The 18,182-nt window shown below is 40.4% G+C and overlaps 2 protein-coding genes across 15 annotated transcripts in view; one reads left to right on the plus strand and one right to left on the minus strand.

Annotated features, from left to right (window-relative positions):
• LOC142582194 (neuropathy target esterase sws-like) overlaps positions 1–11,439 on the minus strand; it is a 198,602-nt gene extending 187,163 nt beyond the window's left edge. For 7 of the 9 annotated variants that reach the window (XR_012828395.1, XM_075691623.1, XM_075691657.1 and 4 more), the window contains exons 1-6: positions 11,079–11,438; positions 10,846–10,927; positions 10,629–10,723; positions 10,442–10,521; positions 5,616–5,753; positions 2,707–2,866 (exon numbers count right to left, since the gene is read on the minus strand). Coding sequence is in view for 7 of the 9 variants with exons in the window: in XM_075691623.1 (XP_075547738.1) it covers positions 2,707–2,866; positions 5,616–5,753; positions 10,442–10,521; positions 10,629–10,723; positions 10,846–10,927; positions 11,079–11,201 (678 nt within the window). In the remaining 2 variants the exon portion in view is untranslated. Of the gene's footprint in view, positions 1–2,706; positions 2,867–5,615; positions 5,754–10,441; positions 10,522–10,628; positions 10,724–10,845; positions 10,928–11,078 lie in introns of all 9 variants that reach the window. The other 2 variants (XR_012828394.1, XM_075691631.1) reach the window with 2 other exon arrangements.
• A 53-nt stretch (positions 11,440–11,492) lies between these two features.
• Positions 11,493–18,182, plus strand: part of LOC142582232 (histone-lysine N-methyltransferase SMYD3-like) — a 58,373-nt gene continuing 51,683 nt past the window's right edge. The window contains exons 1-3 of one of the 6 annotated variants that reach the window (XM_075691690.1): positions 11,499–11,681; positions 11,752–11,876; positions 11,945–12,008. In XM_075691690.1, the coding sequence (XP_075547805.1) occupies positions 11,773–11,876; positions 11,945–12,008 (168 nt within the window). In that variant the 5' untranslated portion in view covers positions 11,499–11,681; positions 11,752–11,772. Of the gene's footprint in view, positions 11,877–11,944; positions 12,009–18,182 lie in introns of all 6 variants that reach the window. The other 5 variants (XM_075691715.1, XM_075691734.1, XM_075691724.1 and 2 more) reach the window with 5 other exon arrangements.

The raw sequence follows: 18,182 nt of genomic DNA on the forward strand, positions 1-18,182 counted from the left end.
TGTGACGTTGCAGCAACTGAACAGAACGCATATCGAACAAAATATCTCCGATCGCGCCCCTGGTTACCGGAATACCGGACACACTCGTCGCGGTGACAGAACGCTCACAATGCATGCTGGCTCCAAGACAACCGGAAGTAGACGACACATCATACGATGACGCAGAGCCAGTGAAGGCGGAGCTTAGCCCCAATCACTGGGCAAACGAGATGAGGAGAAAAGGCCTGGCTAGGGAGGAGGGTAACTTATAATCTTTTGTAGCTTGTGCCACTAATTTTTTTACTGTAACTGTACCCTACACAACTACAAAACTTCACACCATTTCAGGGACCCTTTAATTATACATGCATGCACCCGCCATCTCCTGTCACAGTAAGAGCACCGAGATAGCTTATAATTATACTGGCAGGCCTGTAAAGCAATTTTGGACATGGCTGTGGCAAATTGAGCCCTTTAGGGCAGTTAAAGGCATCCATTCGGTTTTTCGGACTGCCCGATTTTTCGTAGGTTTTTGTGGTCCCAAAAGGAGCCCAAGAGAATTGGACGGTGACTGTACTTCTAAGCATAAATAGCATAGTAGATTTTGTATCCTTGCTTGACCCCTTTCATGATCGGCATTTTTCTGCTTTTCTTGTGCTTAGAGTCTTTATAGATATTTGCCAAGATATTCATATATGCTTCCTGTATCCCCCGATTATGCAATGCTTCCATGACTGATGGTATCAATACAGAATAAATGCCTTTTTGCAATCTATGAAAGCCATATGAAGGCCCGTAGGCAGGCCAGTAAATATTGTGTAGCAGCTTCTTTGTCTGCAGGAACCAAGTGCATTGAATGTCTGAGTATTAACAAGCTTTTAACCAACTGCAATGCCACAATGTTGTCAAACATGATATCAACATATGCTTGCGTGCCTCTTATGCTCTTCTCAACTACAATACACCCTGCATGGCACGCATAGTATTTTGGAGATGAAGAGTGGAAAAGTTTCAGTGCTGAGAATTACTGCCTGCTTTCAGTCAAGAGGGCTGCTTATAAAGGGTGCTACAACCTAATGCATCATACTGACAGAGCAGTGTCAGAACAGGCGGTATCAGAGTTGTGAAGGAATATTCAATAAAGCTGGCCAAACTGGGTTTTTCTTTCACGCTTAAATGTAGCGCAATTTTTCTGTTATCAGTGAATGAACGAAACACCACATTTTCAAAGTGGCACTGCCAATGCTGTCTTGCACTTACACATCATTTTTCTCACTCTCAAGAGCTGTATTTTCAGTAAAAGCAATGTTTTGGACACCTTAAAGCACTAATTTATCTCTTTAGCTTGACTTAATACTTGCCTTCAGTGTTCTTTAAGAGGGATGTAAAGAGGATGGACACTTTGAATTTTTCCTCCATGCATTTCCTCCAGTGTCAAGCCTTTCAGCTTGTCATCACAGCTTATTGTTTTGCCATGACACATGCTTTGAAGTCAGATTGCATCAGTCTCAAGAAACTACATCTGAGCTGGACATGGAGCTAATCTGCTTTAAAGTATTAAGTAGTTTCACAGTAAAAGAAAAAAAAAAGTGCTGCCTTCATGTTGGGACTCCCAAGACTGCCATACCTCAATAAAGGCTTGCGGAGTCTAGGCAGGTATAGTGGAGAGAGAAAACGGCAAGGGAAGTGCACATTTCAGGGCACAAAGAAAATTTTCATTACTTCAAAGGCTCACTGGTTGCATGAAGAACAGGCAGACATGTAATATCCATCAATTTTGTCTCCAAGTTTCTTCCAAACATTTTTAAGAACAGCCAGCTGCTTAAGATACTTTGACCCATAAACACAGGACTCAATGTACGCTGTGCTTCCTACATCCTGAAATCATTGATGAATTTACTTATATTTACGAAAGGCATAGTGTTCCTATTGCATGTACTCCCTAGCTCAATGGTTTCATTAGATACTATGCAAACCCTATTAGGTTAGCAATAGAAAGCTATTATAGATTGTCATTAGTGTACTTTTAATCAGTGCAGCTTGGAAAAATATGAGTGTGTGTGTGTATTGACTGATTATATTTGCTAATTTATATGTGCTTAATTTGGTTTTTCCAATATATAAATAAGCTTTCCAGAACAACACACACTCACTGCAAGACCTTGCACAGGGGTCTCGTCTTTAGAATAATAGTACACTGTGTTAAAAACAACCAGAAACATCACACCTGCACAAGGCAAGACTATCTGTTCAATTGAATACACGTTCAACAAATTGCGCATTTCCCAGAAGTGTGAAGCAAGAAAGACAGGCAACCGTGCAGAAAAAAAGATAAGAGCAGTTACTGCAGTAATGCTATCTCAAGAACTGGCTACTCTGGCACACTCTGCCCCCACCAAGGTTTCAGTGCATGAATGACAGAACTGACAATTTTAACAGTGAGTGTACGTGCCATCCCACTTGTGCTCATGAATATATGCAACAAAAATGCACATCACACACAAAATACCTGTCACAGGCACCAGGATATGTGCCAAGACTACACAAACTGCTAAGGACTTTTGCTATTTTGTACTGATGCACAAGAGTTCACAACACAACTTGGCACAAGATAATGAAAATTGCAAATCAAAAAGAAGAACATTATGTCCACCAAATCCAAGAAGCAATCGTGGCATTACATACAAAGGTGCCCAATGCTGCCTTAACGTGACAAGAGGGACTCACAGGCTCAACGATGTGAACGTGGATGCGGCCCGACTGCACCACATAGATGCTGTCATCACTGTCGCCAAGTGAGAAAAGCATAGTGCCCCGGGGCACAAACAGTGTTTCAATGTGCTTCCATAGCTCCATAAACAAGGGTTTCTCAAAGAAACCAAACACCCTGGGAAGAAAGAAGGCAAAACAATATTCAACATGAGCCAGTGGTTTACCATGCTCGCAGGCAGCGACATATGCGAAACCTTATTTACAGAAGTGTAAGGCACCTATTAAACAGATGCTCAAGCAGAGCACACAGTCTGTGTAAAAGGCCTTGAAAACCCCTCCTGTTAACCCAAACAATACGCCTGTGGGATATTTCTTAAACATTTCTTTAAAAAAACAGCCTTTCACCAGCCTATCTTAGAGGGAAATCAAAATTGACTTAAACTGGACCAAAGACAAGGCAGGGTCAGTTGTTGCTGACATCTTTAGTGCTGTGCAAACAATGCACAAGCAAAGCAAAAAAGCTTTAAAAGTTGGCACATTTTTCAAGCAAGTAATTAGATTGCTTTATTGCTTTCACAGGTTGGCATGCATAGACGGCAACAAAATTAATAAAGGGAAACTCAGACATCCACCCATTCATAACAATTGCTACAAAGGAAACCCATACGGGTTCCTCGAAAGAAAAGCCTCGCAGCTGAAGAAAAATTTGTCCTGGTCCAGGACTCAAACCAGGGACCACCACCTTTCCAGGACAGCCGCTCTACCATCTGAGCTAAGCAGGCAGCTAGCAGATGGCAGGGCAAAGTCAAATTTGTCAACAACTCGAAGCAAGGGCAAGAATTTGACGTAATAGTTCTGCAGAAACCCGCAAGGTGGAGAGAAGTGATTAATTAAGGGAAAATCAGACATCCACCCATTCGTAGCAATTGCTACAAATGTAAGCTGCAACAAAATGTAAGCTATCTATAAGTACAGTATATTCGGTTATGTAGGTGAAGGGGCAGAGTTGGCCTATATTTTCCATGCACTGTGCTGCCTTAAAATGATTCACTTGTGTAAAACTATAATGTGTTGCACACTAACACTTTCTTTTTTAAAGTCAGTTTCTAGAACTATAGAAGCAATTTTATTTGTTGTACTGTTCCCTTTTAACTCCTTTCGGCACTCCTTCTTAGGCTAATCTTGGTGGCACTCAAGTACTTTAATACAAGATGTATTCATTGGTTCATTTTCTCAATCATTCTACTGCAGTTATTTTTTTTTTTTGTGCATACCATTAACTACAAAAATAATTTTAAGTGGTTTACCAGCTTACAGAGAAAGAGACAGAGAGTGATTGTGAAGAGGAAAAGGCAATATATTCTGCAACTCTTTAGGGAGCACGACTTAGCGCTTTGAGGAAGGGGTGAGGGAACTGAATAATGGGAGAAACAAAACAAAAAAAAGCGAGCATTTTCAAAAACCAATACAACTGTTCCTAATGAACAAATAACACAGAGTTATATATTCAGTGGCCACCAGGAGAATAGTTCAGCAGAATTCAGTTTATTTCTTTATACAAGAAGAGGAGCACAGTGTCTTTTTTATCACTTCTGCTACATTTAAAATTCTTCAAGTATGGCAATTGCTAGGATTCACCAATTGACCTTTTACCATGAAATATGTGGCAGTTCCGTGGAAAGAAACACATGTTTTCTCCTCTTTACAGGTGAAAATACAAATCATGTGCCTGTAATACTCGTAATGCAATATGAGCTGGAAGCTGGCACTAAAAATATATGCGCTCTTCACTACAACAACAGCAAATTATGACCAATGCCTAATTAAACCTGTTCGAACATCTTTTAACACTTTCTTCTCACAGTAGTGTGCCACAGTAGTGGTCAATATTTCTCAATTTAATTTTTACCATGCACACATATCAGTGCCTTCGTGAAACAGTACAATGGATGCCATGCCATCCAAGGTGAGCCTTGATTATAAATAGTGCATGCCTTGTGTATACTTCCCACTCATGTGTGAAGGGACACAAAAGAGCAACAATAAATCAATCTAGACCTGCAAGTCTTCTTTCAAAACTCTATTTTCATTCATTTTGCAGGCAAAGGTGTATAATTACTGGGGAAGATGAAGACCAAACTTCCATTTTTGGTGCACTGAAACTTCAGCCCCGGTACATCAATGTGACATCATGGATTTCAAAGTACTTTCTTGTATTCGGGTTGTTTTGGTGGGGAAGTTCGAAACTGGCTATGTTGTGTTTTTGGCTCTTTTAAAATACAATGTAGTCTCTGTCTCCCTTTCTTTACTGATAAAAAACCAGACCCAAGCAGGTGCTGTTAAAATCCATCATGTCGCAGTGAGTTCATGTGGAAACTTTCGCATGATGTTGTCATCTGTCTTCCACACCTATTTCAACTAACCAAGACTCCTCTCGTGGTAAACGTGGTCATTTTGCTATGGCAGTAGCATATCTTACTGATACAGCTGAACTTAAAATAGTTGAATGCCTTTATAACAAAGTGCTTGGGGCCTCCGAAATCATTCGTTATACAAGTCAGTTCGTTGTAAAGGTCACGCACCACACTGTTTACAATAGAACTGGGACAGAATTATTCTTTTGTTATGCAGGTGACTTCACTGTAGAGGCATTCGTTGCAGAGGCACTCGACTGTATTCCTGTTTAGTGACTCCTTAAGCACAGCGCATTTTCCATATGCTGCAGCATACACAGCCATTTCCTGGATATTTTTCTTCTTTGATGAATAGTGCTTCTAAAATTAAAAGCAACCATAAAAATTTAGACGTTATTCAGTAGATAAACATCTTAACAATGTCGAGCAGCCACACAAGTTTTACAATTCTAGCTTAGCTATGCATGCAATAGATTAAGCACCATGTACTATATATTCTTGCCTACCCACCGTATACTTCGCAACATATAAATGACATCTGGGGGTAGGCGCTTCTCCATTTGTTCAGTGTAGTCTTCTTCAAGGAATGCCTGTGATGGTTCCTTGACTTGCAGTGTTGGTGGCTGGTCCCTCTTTAGGCGCAGTAACCTGAAACCAGCCAGTATCCATTAAAATAAGTGTGTTCTAGCTGGGCAATGTGAATGCCATTAATGCAGTATTTGCTGTACCAGTCTGCAAAAGATGGTTTGAGAATAGTAAGCTTTGTGCAAGTCGGCATTAGTGTACACAGGAACAACGAGTTTCAAAAATGGGTTCTGCGGCTGGTGTTTGAGTATTGGCGCTATCAGGACCACAGCAGCTAAAAGCAAATATATCGAACTATATAATGACAATGAACGAAATGCTATATTTATATGCACTTTGTTGTTAATGTATTGATTGTGAATATTAACATAAATAAATTTGAATATCATCCAGTCCGCTATGTTTGGCATTATATATATATATTTTTTCATCCACCCAACTAGCAAAGAGGATACCTCATTTTAGGCCCACGATCATCCAAAATGACAACAGACCTCGTAAATGGGAGCAACTGATCATCCAGTCTTTGCAATTTACTTGAGATGAGACAAAGTGATAGTCTACAGCACCATTTGTTCACACAAAGAAAAACTGTCATCCACCTTGCTGCAACAGAATATTACAATAGAACCTATTTTGGTGTCTTAGAAAGAAAAATTTTGTGGTTGAAGAAACATTCATCTTGGTCTAGGAATCAAACCCAGAACCAACAGCTTTCCAGTGTGGTTGCTCCTCTATCTGAGCTAACCAGGAAGCTTGGCAAAAAAAAAAAATGGTGCAACTTTACATGGATAAAGAAAGAATAGACACACACTGATGCTGACTCGCAACTAAGCTTTTGTTGAAGACATAACAACATATATAAAAGGTGGTATCAAAAAGTTTCAAGACTGGCTCTGTTCTAACGAAAATATTTCTTGTGTACATTAAAACTCTGTCACCTTTGATATAGTCTCCTTGCACAGCAATACAGCACTCCCAGCATTCCTGCCACTTTGCAAATGCGTACTGGAAGCCTCTCTTCCGGAACGAGTCAAGCACCCTTCTGCGATTCAAGCTTGACTTAAGCAATAGTGTCAAATGACCACATTTGAGTTTTTTTTTTTAAATCTTGGGAAGAAAGTAAAATAATTGGAGGAGAAACCTGATGAATTACCTGTCTGAGGTGATACCTGACGAACGACCCATCTTTTATGTAAAGGATCATCAGCAGGGATGAACTTATGTATGTGTACGGGTACAATGCTGACACAAAGCAACTAGTCATCGCAGTGGAAAAACTGTCTCCATAACCGAAAATAGTCTAGGCATATCCACAGCTTGACAAAGTGCATGCTTATTTTTTTTTTCTGTATTCATGGTATTGTGCTTTGGGAATTGATCCAAAATGGCCCGGATATCAACAGTGAGTTTTACTGTCAATTTTGATGGCATCTTAGCGAGGCCATTTCACAAAAACATACTGAGCATGGGGTGCTTTATGCTGCATCACAATGCCTGTCACAAAGCAACCTGCAGACACGAGTTTCTTGCCTAAAACAACATGGTTTCAACCCACTAATCAGATGTGGCCGCCCGTTTATTTCACTCTCTTCCCAATATTAAAAACCTAGCTCAAAAGTCCCCATTTTCTCACGATTTCTCAAATAAAGCTCGAATCAGATGGGTGCTCGACTTGTTCTGGAAAATAGACTTCCAGGGTTACGATTTTGTAGCAATGCCTTCTTTGATGCTTATGCCTCTAGCCAATTTTAGTGTTCAGAAAGGTCACATTCGATGCTTGGCCTGAGGAGTGTCACTTAACTGTTCATGAACGCAAAAAGCACCAAAAGGCATTAGCACTGGTAAAAGGCATCGCTAGAAAATTGTGGCCCAGGATACATTCGCTAAGCGGCAAGAAAGCTGGAAGTGCTCTATTGCTGCTCAAGGGAACTATTTCAAAGGTGACAGTGTTTGAATGCACATGAATAAATTACTTTCTTCAAAACAGAACTAGTCTCAAAACATCTTGATATCACCTCTTATATCCCAACTTATCACAAGTAACAAAGTCAAAGCACCCCCCCTCACATTTGCAAAAATTCTTCCATGTTTACATATCATCAGAAAAATTGCCACTTATCAAGAAACACAGTATTTCGCTTGTTTGTTAACTTGTGATAATTAACTGAAATAAGTGGCAATCATTTTGATGCCATGTGCACATGAAAGTATTGTTACAAAAGTAGGGGGGTACTATTAATTTTTTTTTTTACTTGTGATAAGTATGAGAGATATATATATTGTTATGTCTTCAATAAAAGTTTAGTAGCAAAACAGCACTGGTGTGCGCCTATCCTTTCTTCGTCCACGTAAAGTTGTGCCATTTTTTCTGTAATGCATTGATACCAACTTGCCAAAACGTCAGCTCTCATTAAACAGGATGCTGGTAGTTTATATTCAAATTATTCGACAACTCAAAGTGCTGAAAGGTACAACTAATTAATTATTCAAATCAGTTATGGAGACCCACAAGATTAAGATAGTTCCACATAACAGAATGCTACAACAAAGTGTAGTAAGGTAACTTGTTCTTGTTGTAGCAGTCCATACAGTATGTGTTCAAGCAATTTTTTCTGAGTATGGGAAACTTGCTGTTGTCAATTTCCGTAAAACTAATCTGAAAGAGTTTTTCGTTCAAGCCTCCAACCCTTCCAAGTTGTGATGCCATCTGTCTGCCTCTTGGCTTACCTCATAAGTTAGAGCAACCACTCCTCTTGGAAAGGCGTTGGTTGCAGGTTTTATCCTCAGACCAGGACAAATTCTTTCTCAGCTAAACTTAACCTTTCAAGGGTACCAAGCCAAGTCCCTATGTTGCATTCTGCTACAGTAAGGTCAATGAAAATTTTTCATATGAAACGTACTCTCCTTTATTAATTTGATGAACTGATTTGAATGGTCTTTTCTGACTACTGAAAGTCATGAGTTTCTCATAAATCTTTTTGGACTTTGTCTAAAACAAGTGCTGTTTCTTCAATGGGTGTTGCCATGATGGCCAATGCAAAGCCTTAAGGGAAGTTCAGGGTGGACCTTTATATCTGAAAGACAGCATGCCAAACAGAAATGCCAATTTGCATCTTGATGCACATGCACAGTAGAGACTGCGTTATTTCTTTCGAGCCCCTATCTGAAAGTCAAAGTTACCAACATGATGAGCTGACCTTTATTTGGCCTTTCATTAAAGTACTTCAAGTAGCACGTAACAAGGTTTTGGCAGTGCTTCATGTCCTCTACAAGGCATAATGCTACGCCTATTTAAGGGTGTTGCAATGAAGACAGTGTGACGAGCTGACCAAGAAGGAAGTTAAAACTATGCTGTCTACAGAGCACTGCATGACAAGCTGATAAGCACCAGATGAATTATATTTTAAAAAAAAACCACACCTGCCCAACCTGTGAACACTTGAAATTCGGAAAAAATCTTGTGGACATGACAAAAGGGGGGGGGGGGGGGTTAATAGCATGCAAAGTTTGCACTGAGCGCTCACCTTTTGTGGCATATATATGCACTTTGTTAACAATGATTTATCACAACAGTAGAAAGTGCAAAGCAAACCACTGTTTTTTTTATCACAGTGACTTTCTTTTTTAGTGATTTTACTGTTGCTAATTTCGCCTGCTGCAAGAACTTGTCTGAGTAAATGTGATTGAAGCAGCTACTCCTCTAGTATATGGTGTTTTCTGCTGCCACAAAAGGATGACAAAGGTGCAAAGGTAGCATCAATTTTTTTTATTTTATGCATTTTTTTTCAAGATAGCACAGCCCCCAGCTTTGAACACATTTGAAACTTTTACGCAAACCAAACTCACTTTTTGTAAAACTTGATGCAACATTCATCAACTCGTAAATGAGCAAAAATTCTTAGTTTACGAAAAATTCAGAAAGGTTAGCAGGCATGAACATCCTACAAGCACAGAAGGCTATAAACTGTAAAAAATATTAAGTGGCGATTTAGCGGCAAATGCGAGAGAAATGCGATAGCATTTGGTCACACCTCTTTGAGGTCCCGGATCCACAATTTAAACTGTGTTCACCAAATTGCAGAGTGTTGCTCAGGAGCTCACTCGACACGTCCTGCCTCTTCGAGGAGTGAAGTACAGCTGACGGCTGTCTGCTCCAGACCACCGTCAGTTCCAATATATATGTATATATATATATATATCTGTGTGCATGCATACATATGCACATACACTTATGCACATACATGCTCTTCTCAGCTCTCTCATCCCCTCTTTACCTCTAGCACGTGACTGGCTTCACGCGCATACACGTTTTCCCACTTTGACACTCCTAATGCTAACGCATTAAAAAATGTGATGTGGCAATGTCTCCCAAAAAAACCGACCCACTGCAATGAAAGTTGTCTGCACTTCCTTTAATAGTTCTACTATAGCTGTTCCACTAGTGGAGCGTGTGATGCCTCAATATCACCGTGATTCCATTTATTGAGCACTGAACCCAGATCACCAGTACATCCTGCACTTTAATAAATGGCGCAGAGTTCATACAGGTTATGTCCGAAATATGCTGCAGGAGCACTATGTTGTCACAAAATGTTTCGGAGAGCACATGTTAATAAAAAAGATTTTCGAAGTGCCCCTCCTGCTCACGGATGTGAATCGATCAACACTTAAAGTATTAATCACACTTGATCAGACCAGCTGCAATAGCAACGTCAATAATACTTTCCGGCTTGTGGTCATGTTTATACCTTTTTGCGAAGCGCAGCACCATTTGTCTGTTTTTTTGTCGCGTCCTCCCACTCGTGGCTTGATTTGTAAGGAAGTTCACCTAAGGTACACGAAAAAACGCTTTGAGCTCCTAATACTAGGAGAGCAAGCTCGAGCAATCCACACGAAAGATGAATTTCGACTACGATATAACGGCATGGCTATTACCTTTCTCAACATTTTGCGCCCGTAAAACAGCACCTTGTCCCTCTTACGAAAGCGGGGCCTCGAAGTACCGAGCATTCGCGCTCGCACAACGTCCACTGTAAGGTAAAACAGACAGATTGACAGAACGAACTCAACAGAGAGGAAGGATACAAGAGCTGCATTGAGATCAGGAAGCATTAGGCGATATGCTGCGCTATCGTGGGTCAAAGGTACGCACCTTTGCTCTTTATTTTTCTATAAAAAAGAATTATTCCTAGTGCGACAGCAACGGACAAAAGGACGACTGTGCATATTGTCACCTAGAGGGAAGAGATAGAAGAGAAACAAACAAGCAAGAACGGAATCAAAACAACGGGAGAGCTCGAAAACGCACGGTGGGAGCGCTAAGGATGACGAACACGCAGTCGCAGAATCGTCATCCTTCGGCTCTTTAGATGCCAACACGCTTACCAGGTGATGCTCGAACACGTGAGCCATGACCGCCGTGAATGAAGAATGTACTAGAAATTCCCAATATTCCCAATATTGACTGCTGAAGTAGAAGTCTTCGAAGTGACTGAGAAGCGCAGACATACTGATCGTTGCTAGCGGCAATGCCGCTTGCGCTCACTTATCAGATACTCTAGAAGCGATAATATCATATCCTATACGCACGCGCGAACCAAGGGCTTGCAGCAGCTTTGATGAAACCTGCAGGCCGTGCAAAAGCTATGGCAAAAGCTAATGCGGTAGGGCATTGGTACGCAGAGTTTTGTTTCGCAAAGAGAACTCAGCTGGCACTGGCGCGGCTAGCTTTTAAGGCAGTTTCCAACGGCAGAGTCAATCACAGCGAAAAGTCAAATAAGTGCATAGGAAGAAAAGTACCGTAAATTATCATTACAGCTATAGTATATATTTTATAAGCATTTTTGCAGTTTTGTCTCAGGCAGCTTTTTGTCCAACTTTCAAACTTATTCATCAAAAATTTGCCGTCAGTGCTTTCGGGGTTTCGGTATCGTCGCAGCGAGGCGAGGCGCGTTTTTGACAACGTACCGACAGTCACTACTTTCGCCGGTCGGTATGCTTGCCGACACTACGGACTGTAACAAGCTTACGAGTGCCGTATTTTAATTGTTTTGTATAGACTGCCCTGCACCGTGCAGAAATGTTCACGTACGAAGCAGGGGCCGAGATTTTGTCCTCAACACCTTTCGTCTACGTCTTGGGAAAAGAAGGCCGTGGCCGTGTGTGCGACTTTTGCTTTTTGGAGTAAGGCTCTCCGTGAATCATGTCAGCATACACGTTTGTTACATTTCATTGTTTTGTTCTTTTCCAAGATCCGAGACCCTCAAACGGTGTTCTGCGTGCAGATACGTCTACTTTTGCGACAAGCAATGTCAGGTGAGAATACTCAATCGCGTATGGCGGATTGCAATGAAGTCGGTTCGGTTGCACTTACTGGTTTCGCCTTCCTTGCTTCGTTGATTAGTGAATACGTATACCCGTATGATCGTGTTGGAAAAAAGAACGAAAACAGTTCATTGATCATCTTTGTTCCAGGCAAAGCGCGCACTGCTCATGCTGTGCACTTGATCACGCAGTCATCGTCACGAGCACTTTCTATCAAAAACGAGATCGCTCTGTAATGCGGCACTCAGTTGTTGTTATAACAATGTTAAGGTTGGTGTGTATAGAGAATAAGCAGAATAACTTAATTATAGCTTTTTGTGGTAATTTTGTTGTGAACATCTTACTCACGACAGGGACAACGTTATCGTCTACTGTGCCCCCGTCTGGCTACTAGCTATCATCGGCAGTTTCGATTCTCGTTAAAGTCAATATGAACCAAACTAGCTCTTCCAGCATGATAGAAGCACGAAGCCTGGATGAGCATAGCAGAATCGACGTCAAGCGGGCTTAAAAATTGCTCCATCTGCGTTAAAAAAAAGTTAGATCTCTGACTCGATCACGTTCATAGTCACGCTAGGTGCCCGTGTGACAGTTGTTTGTATAGGTGTGCGTACAGTTGTAATACATTTGCTTCCCATAAAAGTGTTTCTGCATCGTGACAGGAAATGCAGTAGGAACATTCAAGGTAACATTATCTGCAGTGGACGTTAATGTTATATTTGGAACTTCCCTTTAGACCACGTAGTACTTGATTCGTTTATTTGAAGAAAAAAAAATGAGTGCGTCTAGAGGTATATACTTTGGTTTCTGAACTTTGAACTGAACTTTTAATTATTTTTTCTCATAGACAAGGGTGGAACCACTGACCTGCCATGGTTGCTTCAAGGAGGTTGTTTGCTTGGTAAATTCTGATCATTTAGGAGTTCAGAGTTAAGCTTCCAAAGTGGCCACTGTCGTCGGAAATTAATTATAGATCTTCCTCCAATCTTTGCGATAATCATACAATGATCAGAGAATGAAACTGGGATGGTAATACCGGACGGTCCTGTCCCTCTGAATGTTAATGCCTCTGTGATCGCATAGACAATTGAAATCTCCCATTAACACAATGCAGTGTTCACAGTCCATTAGGTTAGACACAGTATCAATTTTATTAATTGCGTGCGTATGGCCCTGACAACTTCGTCTTCTACAGACGCCATTATTCGCTACTTGGGAACTCTTTTAAGCAAGAGGTTCACACGGTGGCCATAGAAATTGGACCGGTGAAAACATTTTATTGAGAGAATGAGGAAAAAACACTTCTTAATAGCCTACGTAGCCTTTACGAGATGGAATGTGCATTGATGACATAGAAAATATTAAATGTGAGTTACAAAAGTATGACACACTGCACTACAGCGGTGCGTGAATTCCATCTCGAAACAGGCGTGCTTTGCACTCTGAGCAGCCAACACGTCATGCTTTACTGGATGAGTGACATCACGCTATTTCCAAAGTAATTTCATAAATATACTCCAAAGGTAGTCTTGTAAGAAATGCGAATGACATAATTCCACAGTTTCAAAGTTACTACAACGTGTTGTTTAGTGCCCCTCCTGATGGTCACGATGCAAAAATCTTACAGTTTTGTTTCTTTTATAAAACCTTTACAAGATAATTGTGCATTTACCCATGGCACCCTTAATATCCAAGAAATTGTGTTAGCTATTGTTCAGTTGCCTTTATCAAAAACACCTGGCCCTGATGAAATTTCAAGTGATTTTTACAAAGCTTTCAAAGGAATTATCAGTCCCATATTATTGTATATTTTTATAACAAGTTTAGAGTTGGACACCCTTCCACAGTTTCTTTTTTCAAAAACTGCACAGTTGTAATTCCAAAAAGTTCAGTAAGGAAAAACTGCATTCTATTGGAAGCTACAGACCAGTCTCATTGTCAAACATTGGTTATACAACTTTTGCAAAAGCTTTATCTAATAGATTACAATTTGCAACATCAATCCTAATTGGTTCTCATCAGACATGTGGAATTAAGGGTCGATCCATTCAAACCAACAATTACATATAGCCCGTGCACTTCTTCAATCCTGTTACGGTTCCACTGAGCAGCTTGCAATGATCCACGTAGACCTTGCTAAAGCTTTTGATCGTGTCAGTCATTCCTATTTATTTTCTTTTCAGGAACACACCAGTGCTGGCTCCATTGTGCCTAAAGGCATTAGGCTTTGCTACACCCATTGTTCTACTCGCTTAGTTATTAATAGCCATCTCTCCGAACCCGTTTCTATTTGCTCTTCAGTAAAACAAGGGTAACTGCTGTCCCCACTACTCTGCCCTTTACCTGGAGCTGCTATGCTTATGCGTAATTCAGTCGAGTTGTATCCATGGCTTTAGCATACGGGGTAGTGAGGTAAAGGTGTTAGCTTATGCATATGATCTAGCATTCTTCTGCACAGATAAGCCCAGTGTTGAAAAGGTAAACGGCAATAGAGAAATTTGGCAGCGTATCAAGAGCTTGAATGAACTCCTCAAAAAGTCTAGGCTTATATTTTGGCTCATGCCAAACAGTAAGTGGACTTAAGGCATTGAGTGGACTGATGTTTTGCCGAAGTATCTTGGCATGCCACTTGGCGTATATAATTTAAGCGCGAACTATCAGAAAAAACAGATTTCGACCCTGCAATGTTACGCTCAGACATTCGTTCCACACCAACTTTTTATTTCGAAAAAGCTGATGCCTGCAATAAGTTTTCTGCAACAAAAATTTACTATGTATTGCGAGTAGGCTCTACATCCAACACTTTCATCGAATTTTTGCAACTTTCGCATGTTCTTCAACTTCTGAGCCCATGAGGCGAGAATATTTTTAGGCCAGTTAGTGTGGGTGGGCTGGGCTTAGTGCATCCTTATATGTGGCAAATAGTGTAGTTTCTTCTTCTTTTGCGATACTTTGCATCCTATAATTCGGTCATTCATGCAAGTCACACTTGTTAATACCTTACCTGGTTTAGTTGTTCCTTCAAATTTTCCTTCGTGTTTATGCTTGTGGGGGTTCATGCAAGAGGTTTACTCAGCTGTTCATTTCCCGAGTTTGTACTCTGTGTCGCATAGAACATTATGCAAAGATTTACTGTTGATGCTATTTCCACCTCTATTTTACGGATCACTAGTCAGGCCACGATGTACTAAAGTGTGTTCGTAAAATATATAAATCCCCTTGCTACAAAACATTCTTTTATAAACTTCATAGTGAAACCTTACTGGTGAAAACATGGCTACAGAAAAAGGGTATCATTGTATCTTCTGTTAACTGTCATCTTTGTGATATGCCAGAGACAGTTGAACATTGTTTTATTAGCTGCAAAGATGCCATCTTATTTTGGGATCTTCTCCAATAGACACCAAAGAAAAACTTAGAAATCAACCCTCATATATGCTATACGTGCTGCCAACCTCTGCTGATAAGGTACCTTTTGACATGTTTTTTTTTTTTCTTATGGGAATGCACAGTTTGGTGAAAAATGTGAATGATGGGCTGCAATGCCAAACCGATTGTGCCTACAAGGGTGAATTTCGTCCAGATGACCGTGTACCTTAGACATGTTTATGATGAATGTGATATTCAACTGGACTAGTACCCCATTTTAGTGAGGTGCTTATCCTTACCACCCTTCTAAAGCGGAACCAGCTTTTTCACCTAAAGTATGAACACTGCCTCTTCTGTGTGTGACTGTGATTGTGCCCGCCATTCTATGACTATGCGCAATTGGTGAATGTTTTAGTGGGTTACATGTTACTGTAATAAATGCCACAAAAAAATGAGCTTGGTTGTTTAGTGGCTTTGGTGCTGCGCTGCTAACCATAAGGTCATGGGATCAAATCCTCGTCGCTGCGGCAGCATTTCGACAGGGGCACAATGCAAGATCAACTGTTTACCATGCATTGGGCACGCGTTAAAGAAACCGAGGTGGTTGAAATTAATCCAGAGTCTCCCCACTACGGCGTGCCTCATTAATCAGATCATGGTTTCAGCACATAAAACCCCTGAATTAATTAATTTAATGCAATGACATGTGAGAAAACTGCCTTTTAACGGCTTTCAGTGTTTGTCTAATAAAAATTATGCAAATCCAATGCACATGTTTTAATCTGTGAAGTGGTTAATTAAATGCTATAAAACAAAGTTTGATGTGTGCTATTGTCTTTATTGTTACCCTATGCAGCAAGTAATCTCACACAAAGTGTACACACTGCACTGGCCACAACGTTAATGTCATGCAATCTATAGCACTATGCTGTGCACAAGCTATGCTGTATGCAAACAGCAGTTCATGTGAATGCGCACTGTGGGACTTCTACACAGTGGTGTAACAAGCATGAAGGCGATATTTGATGTTACAGGAAGAATGATGGGGAGAGGTATATGGCAGTAAAAAGTATGACGCAAAAGACAGTGGCAAGGTTGACTATTATTCGCCTAGTTCATTGCCGTGTCTGTGGCCTAATGGAAACTAATGTGTGCACACATGCTCTCCAACGTGACACAGGTGTCATTGTTTTGTCATTGCATTTCATTGTCATGCAATTGTGGCCCAATGGTTAGAACATCGAGCTGTTATGATAGCTCGATGTTCGATTCCACCATTGGACATGTGGTTCTATTTTATTTTCTGTATGCGAGCTATTCAGCAAGACAGCAGCAGCAGTCACGGTCAGCAATGTTTGGAAGAGTTCTCAAAGAAAGATTTGCTTTAAAAGCATATTACTATGCTAAATTTATTGTGAAACAGCGTGACTTGCTCATGGTTCTGAGGAAGTGCTGTTGTTTCTGATAGCCATGACGCAGATTTGAATTAAGCACAGGGTGCAGTATTGCACTGCATACGCACTTAAATAGACATATCAAGGCACCTTTACACAGGAGTGTGTACTGTCGAAAATTGCTCAGCCAGAAACATTTGCAATGACAGGCATTGCTCTGAATAAATCGTATCAAATGACAGAGTGAAAGGAACATCTTAATATTACAGGTGGCTGAATATTTGTAGTTTTGAATGCAAATAGTTAGTGTGTAGTATTCAGTTCATATTTGAAAAGGAGCTATTCAGTATCTTCAAGTATTTGAAACCAGTAAGTAAATATTTTGCAACAGCTGACTGTTTAAGTCTGTTTACTGTCCTCCCTCTGCTAAACAAAATATTGCCAATTATCAGAAGTGTCATAATGACAAAGAGATTTTGAAGCAATGTGGAAATATAATTGGTAATGCAAGCTGTGTTTTCAGTTTCACAGCAGAAGCATACTTGGCAATCTGTGATTTTTGCTCGTAGTCTGTCATTTCCTGTTTCTGGCAGTCTAGCTATATAGCCATTTTATCTTTTATGCTACAACCAGTGATGTTTTCCTTGCAACAAGCACTTTTTACATGTGCCTAGGGCACACAAGTCTTTCAGCAGCTTTCTTTTTTCCTTACTTCTGATCATTCTTTGGCAACCATTTATTTAGCACTTTTGGAAAGCTAGTCATACAGCAGTCATTCCTTGTAGGAAAGCTTGCAACCGGGCCCTCAAGATGTTGAGAGGCATTTCCTGCAGTTTTTTTTATAGACAATTAGTGATCTTATGTTCAAAACTGATAATTATTCCCTGATAGTTAGCTTTTTTTTCCCACTTGTCTGTACAGGCAGGGTACCTATTTATAGCAAAATAAATATTCCTGCTGTATATACTTCTCCGTATGACTATTCTATGTTCTATACTTACTAGTCGTATTCGAAAAAGTTCGTGTTCGCCCACCTCTACTAAATATACATGGCATATTATTTAAAAATTTACCTGCTTGACAAAGAGTTTTGGCAACACCAGAAGAAATAGATAGGCTGATTTATAACATGATTATTCACATTACAGGCACAATATAACAAATACTGTATTTGTGTATGCTAGAGGGCATTTTAATTTTAAGTGCAAAACAAAATGTGGACATACTAAGCAGTTGCAGAGAATAAGCCATCAAGCTACATTCGTGGAGCCCCAAGCTAGTTACTTTTACACACGAGGGTACATAACATCTATGCACATTCTACACAGTTCATTAGCCCAGAAAGCAATTCGAGCGCATCTTCACTACCTGAAGGCAACAGGCTTGAGTACCCAACTGTAGA

The sequence above is a fragment of the Dermacentor variabilis genome, chromosome 1 (genome assembly GCF_050947875.1).
Source record: "Dermacentor variabilis isolate Ectoservices chromosome 1, ASM5094787v1, whole genome shotgun sequence".
NCBI classification, from domain to species: Eukaryota; Metazoa; Arthropoda; class Arachnida; order Ixodida; family Ixodidae; genus Dermacentor; species Dermacentor variabilis.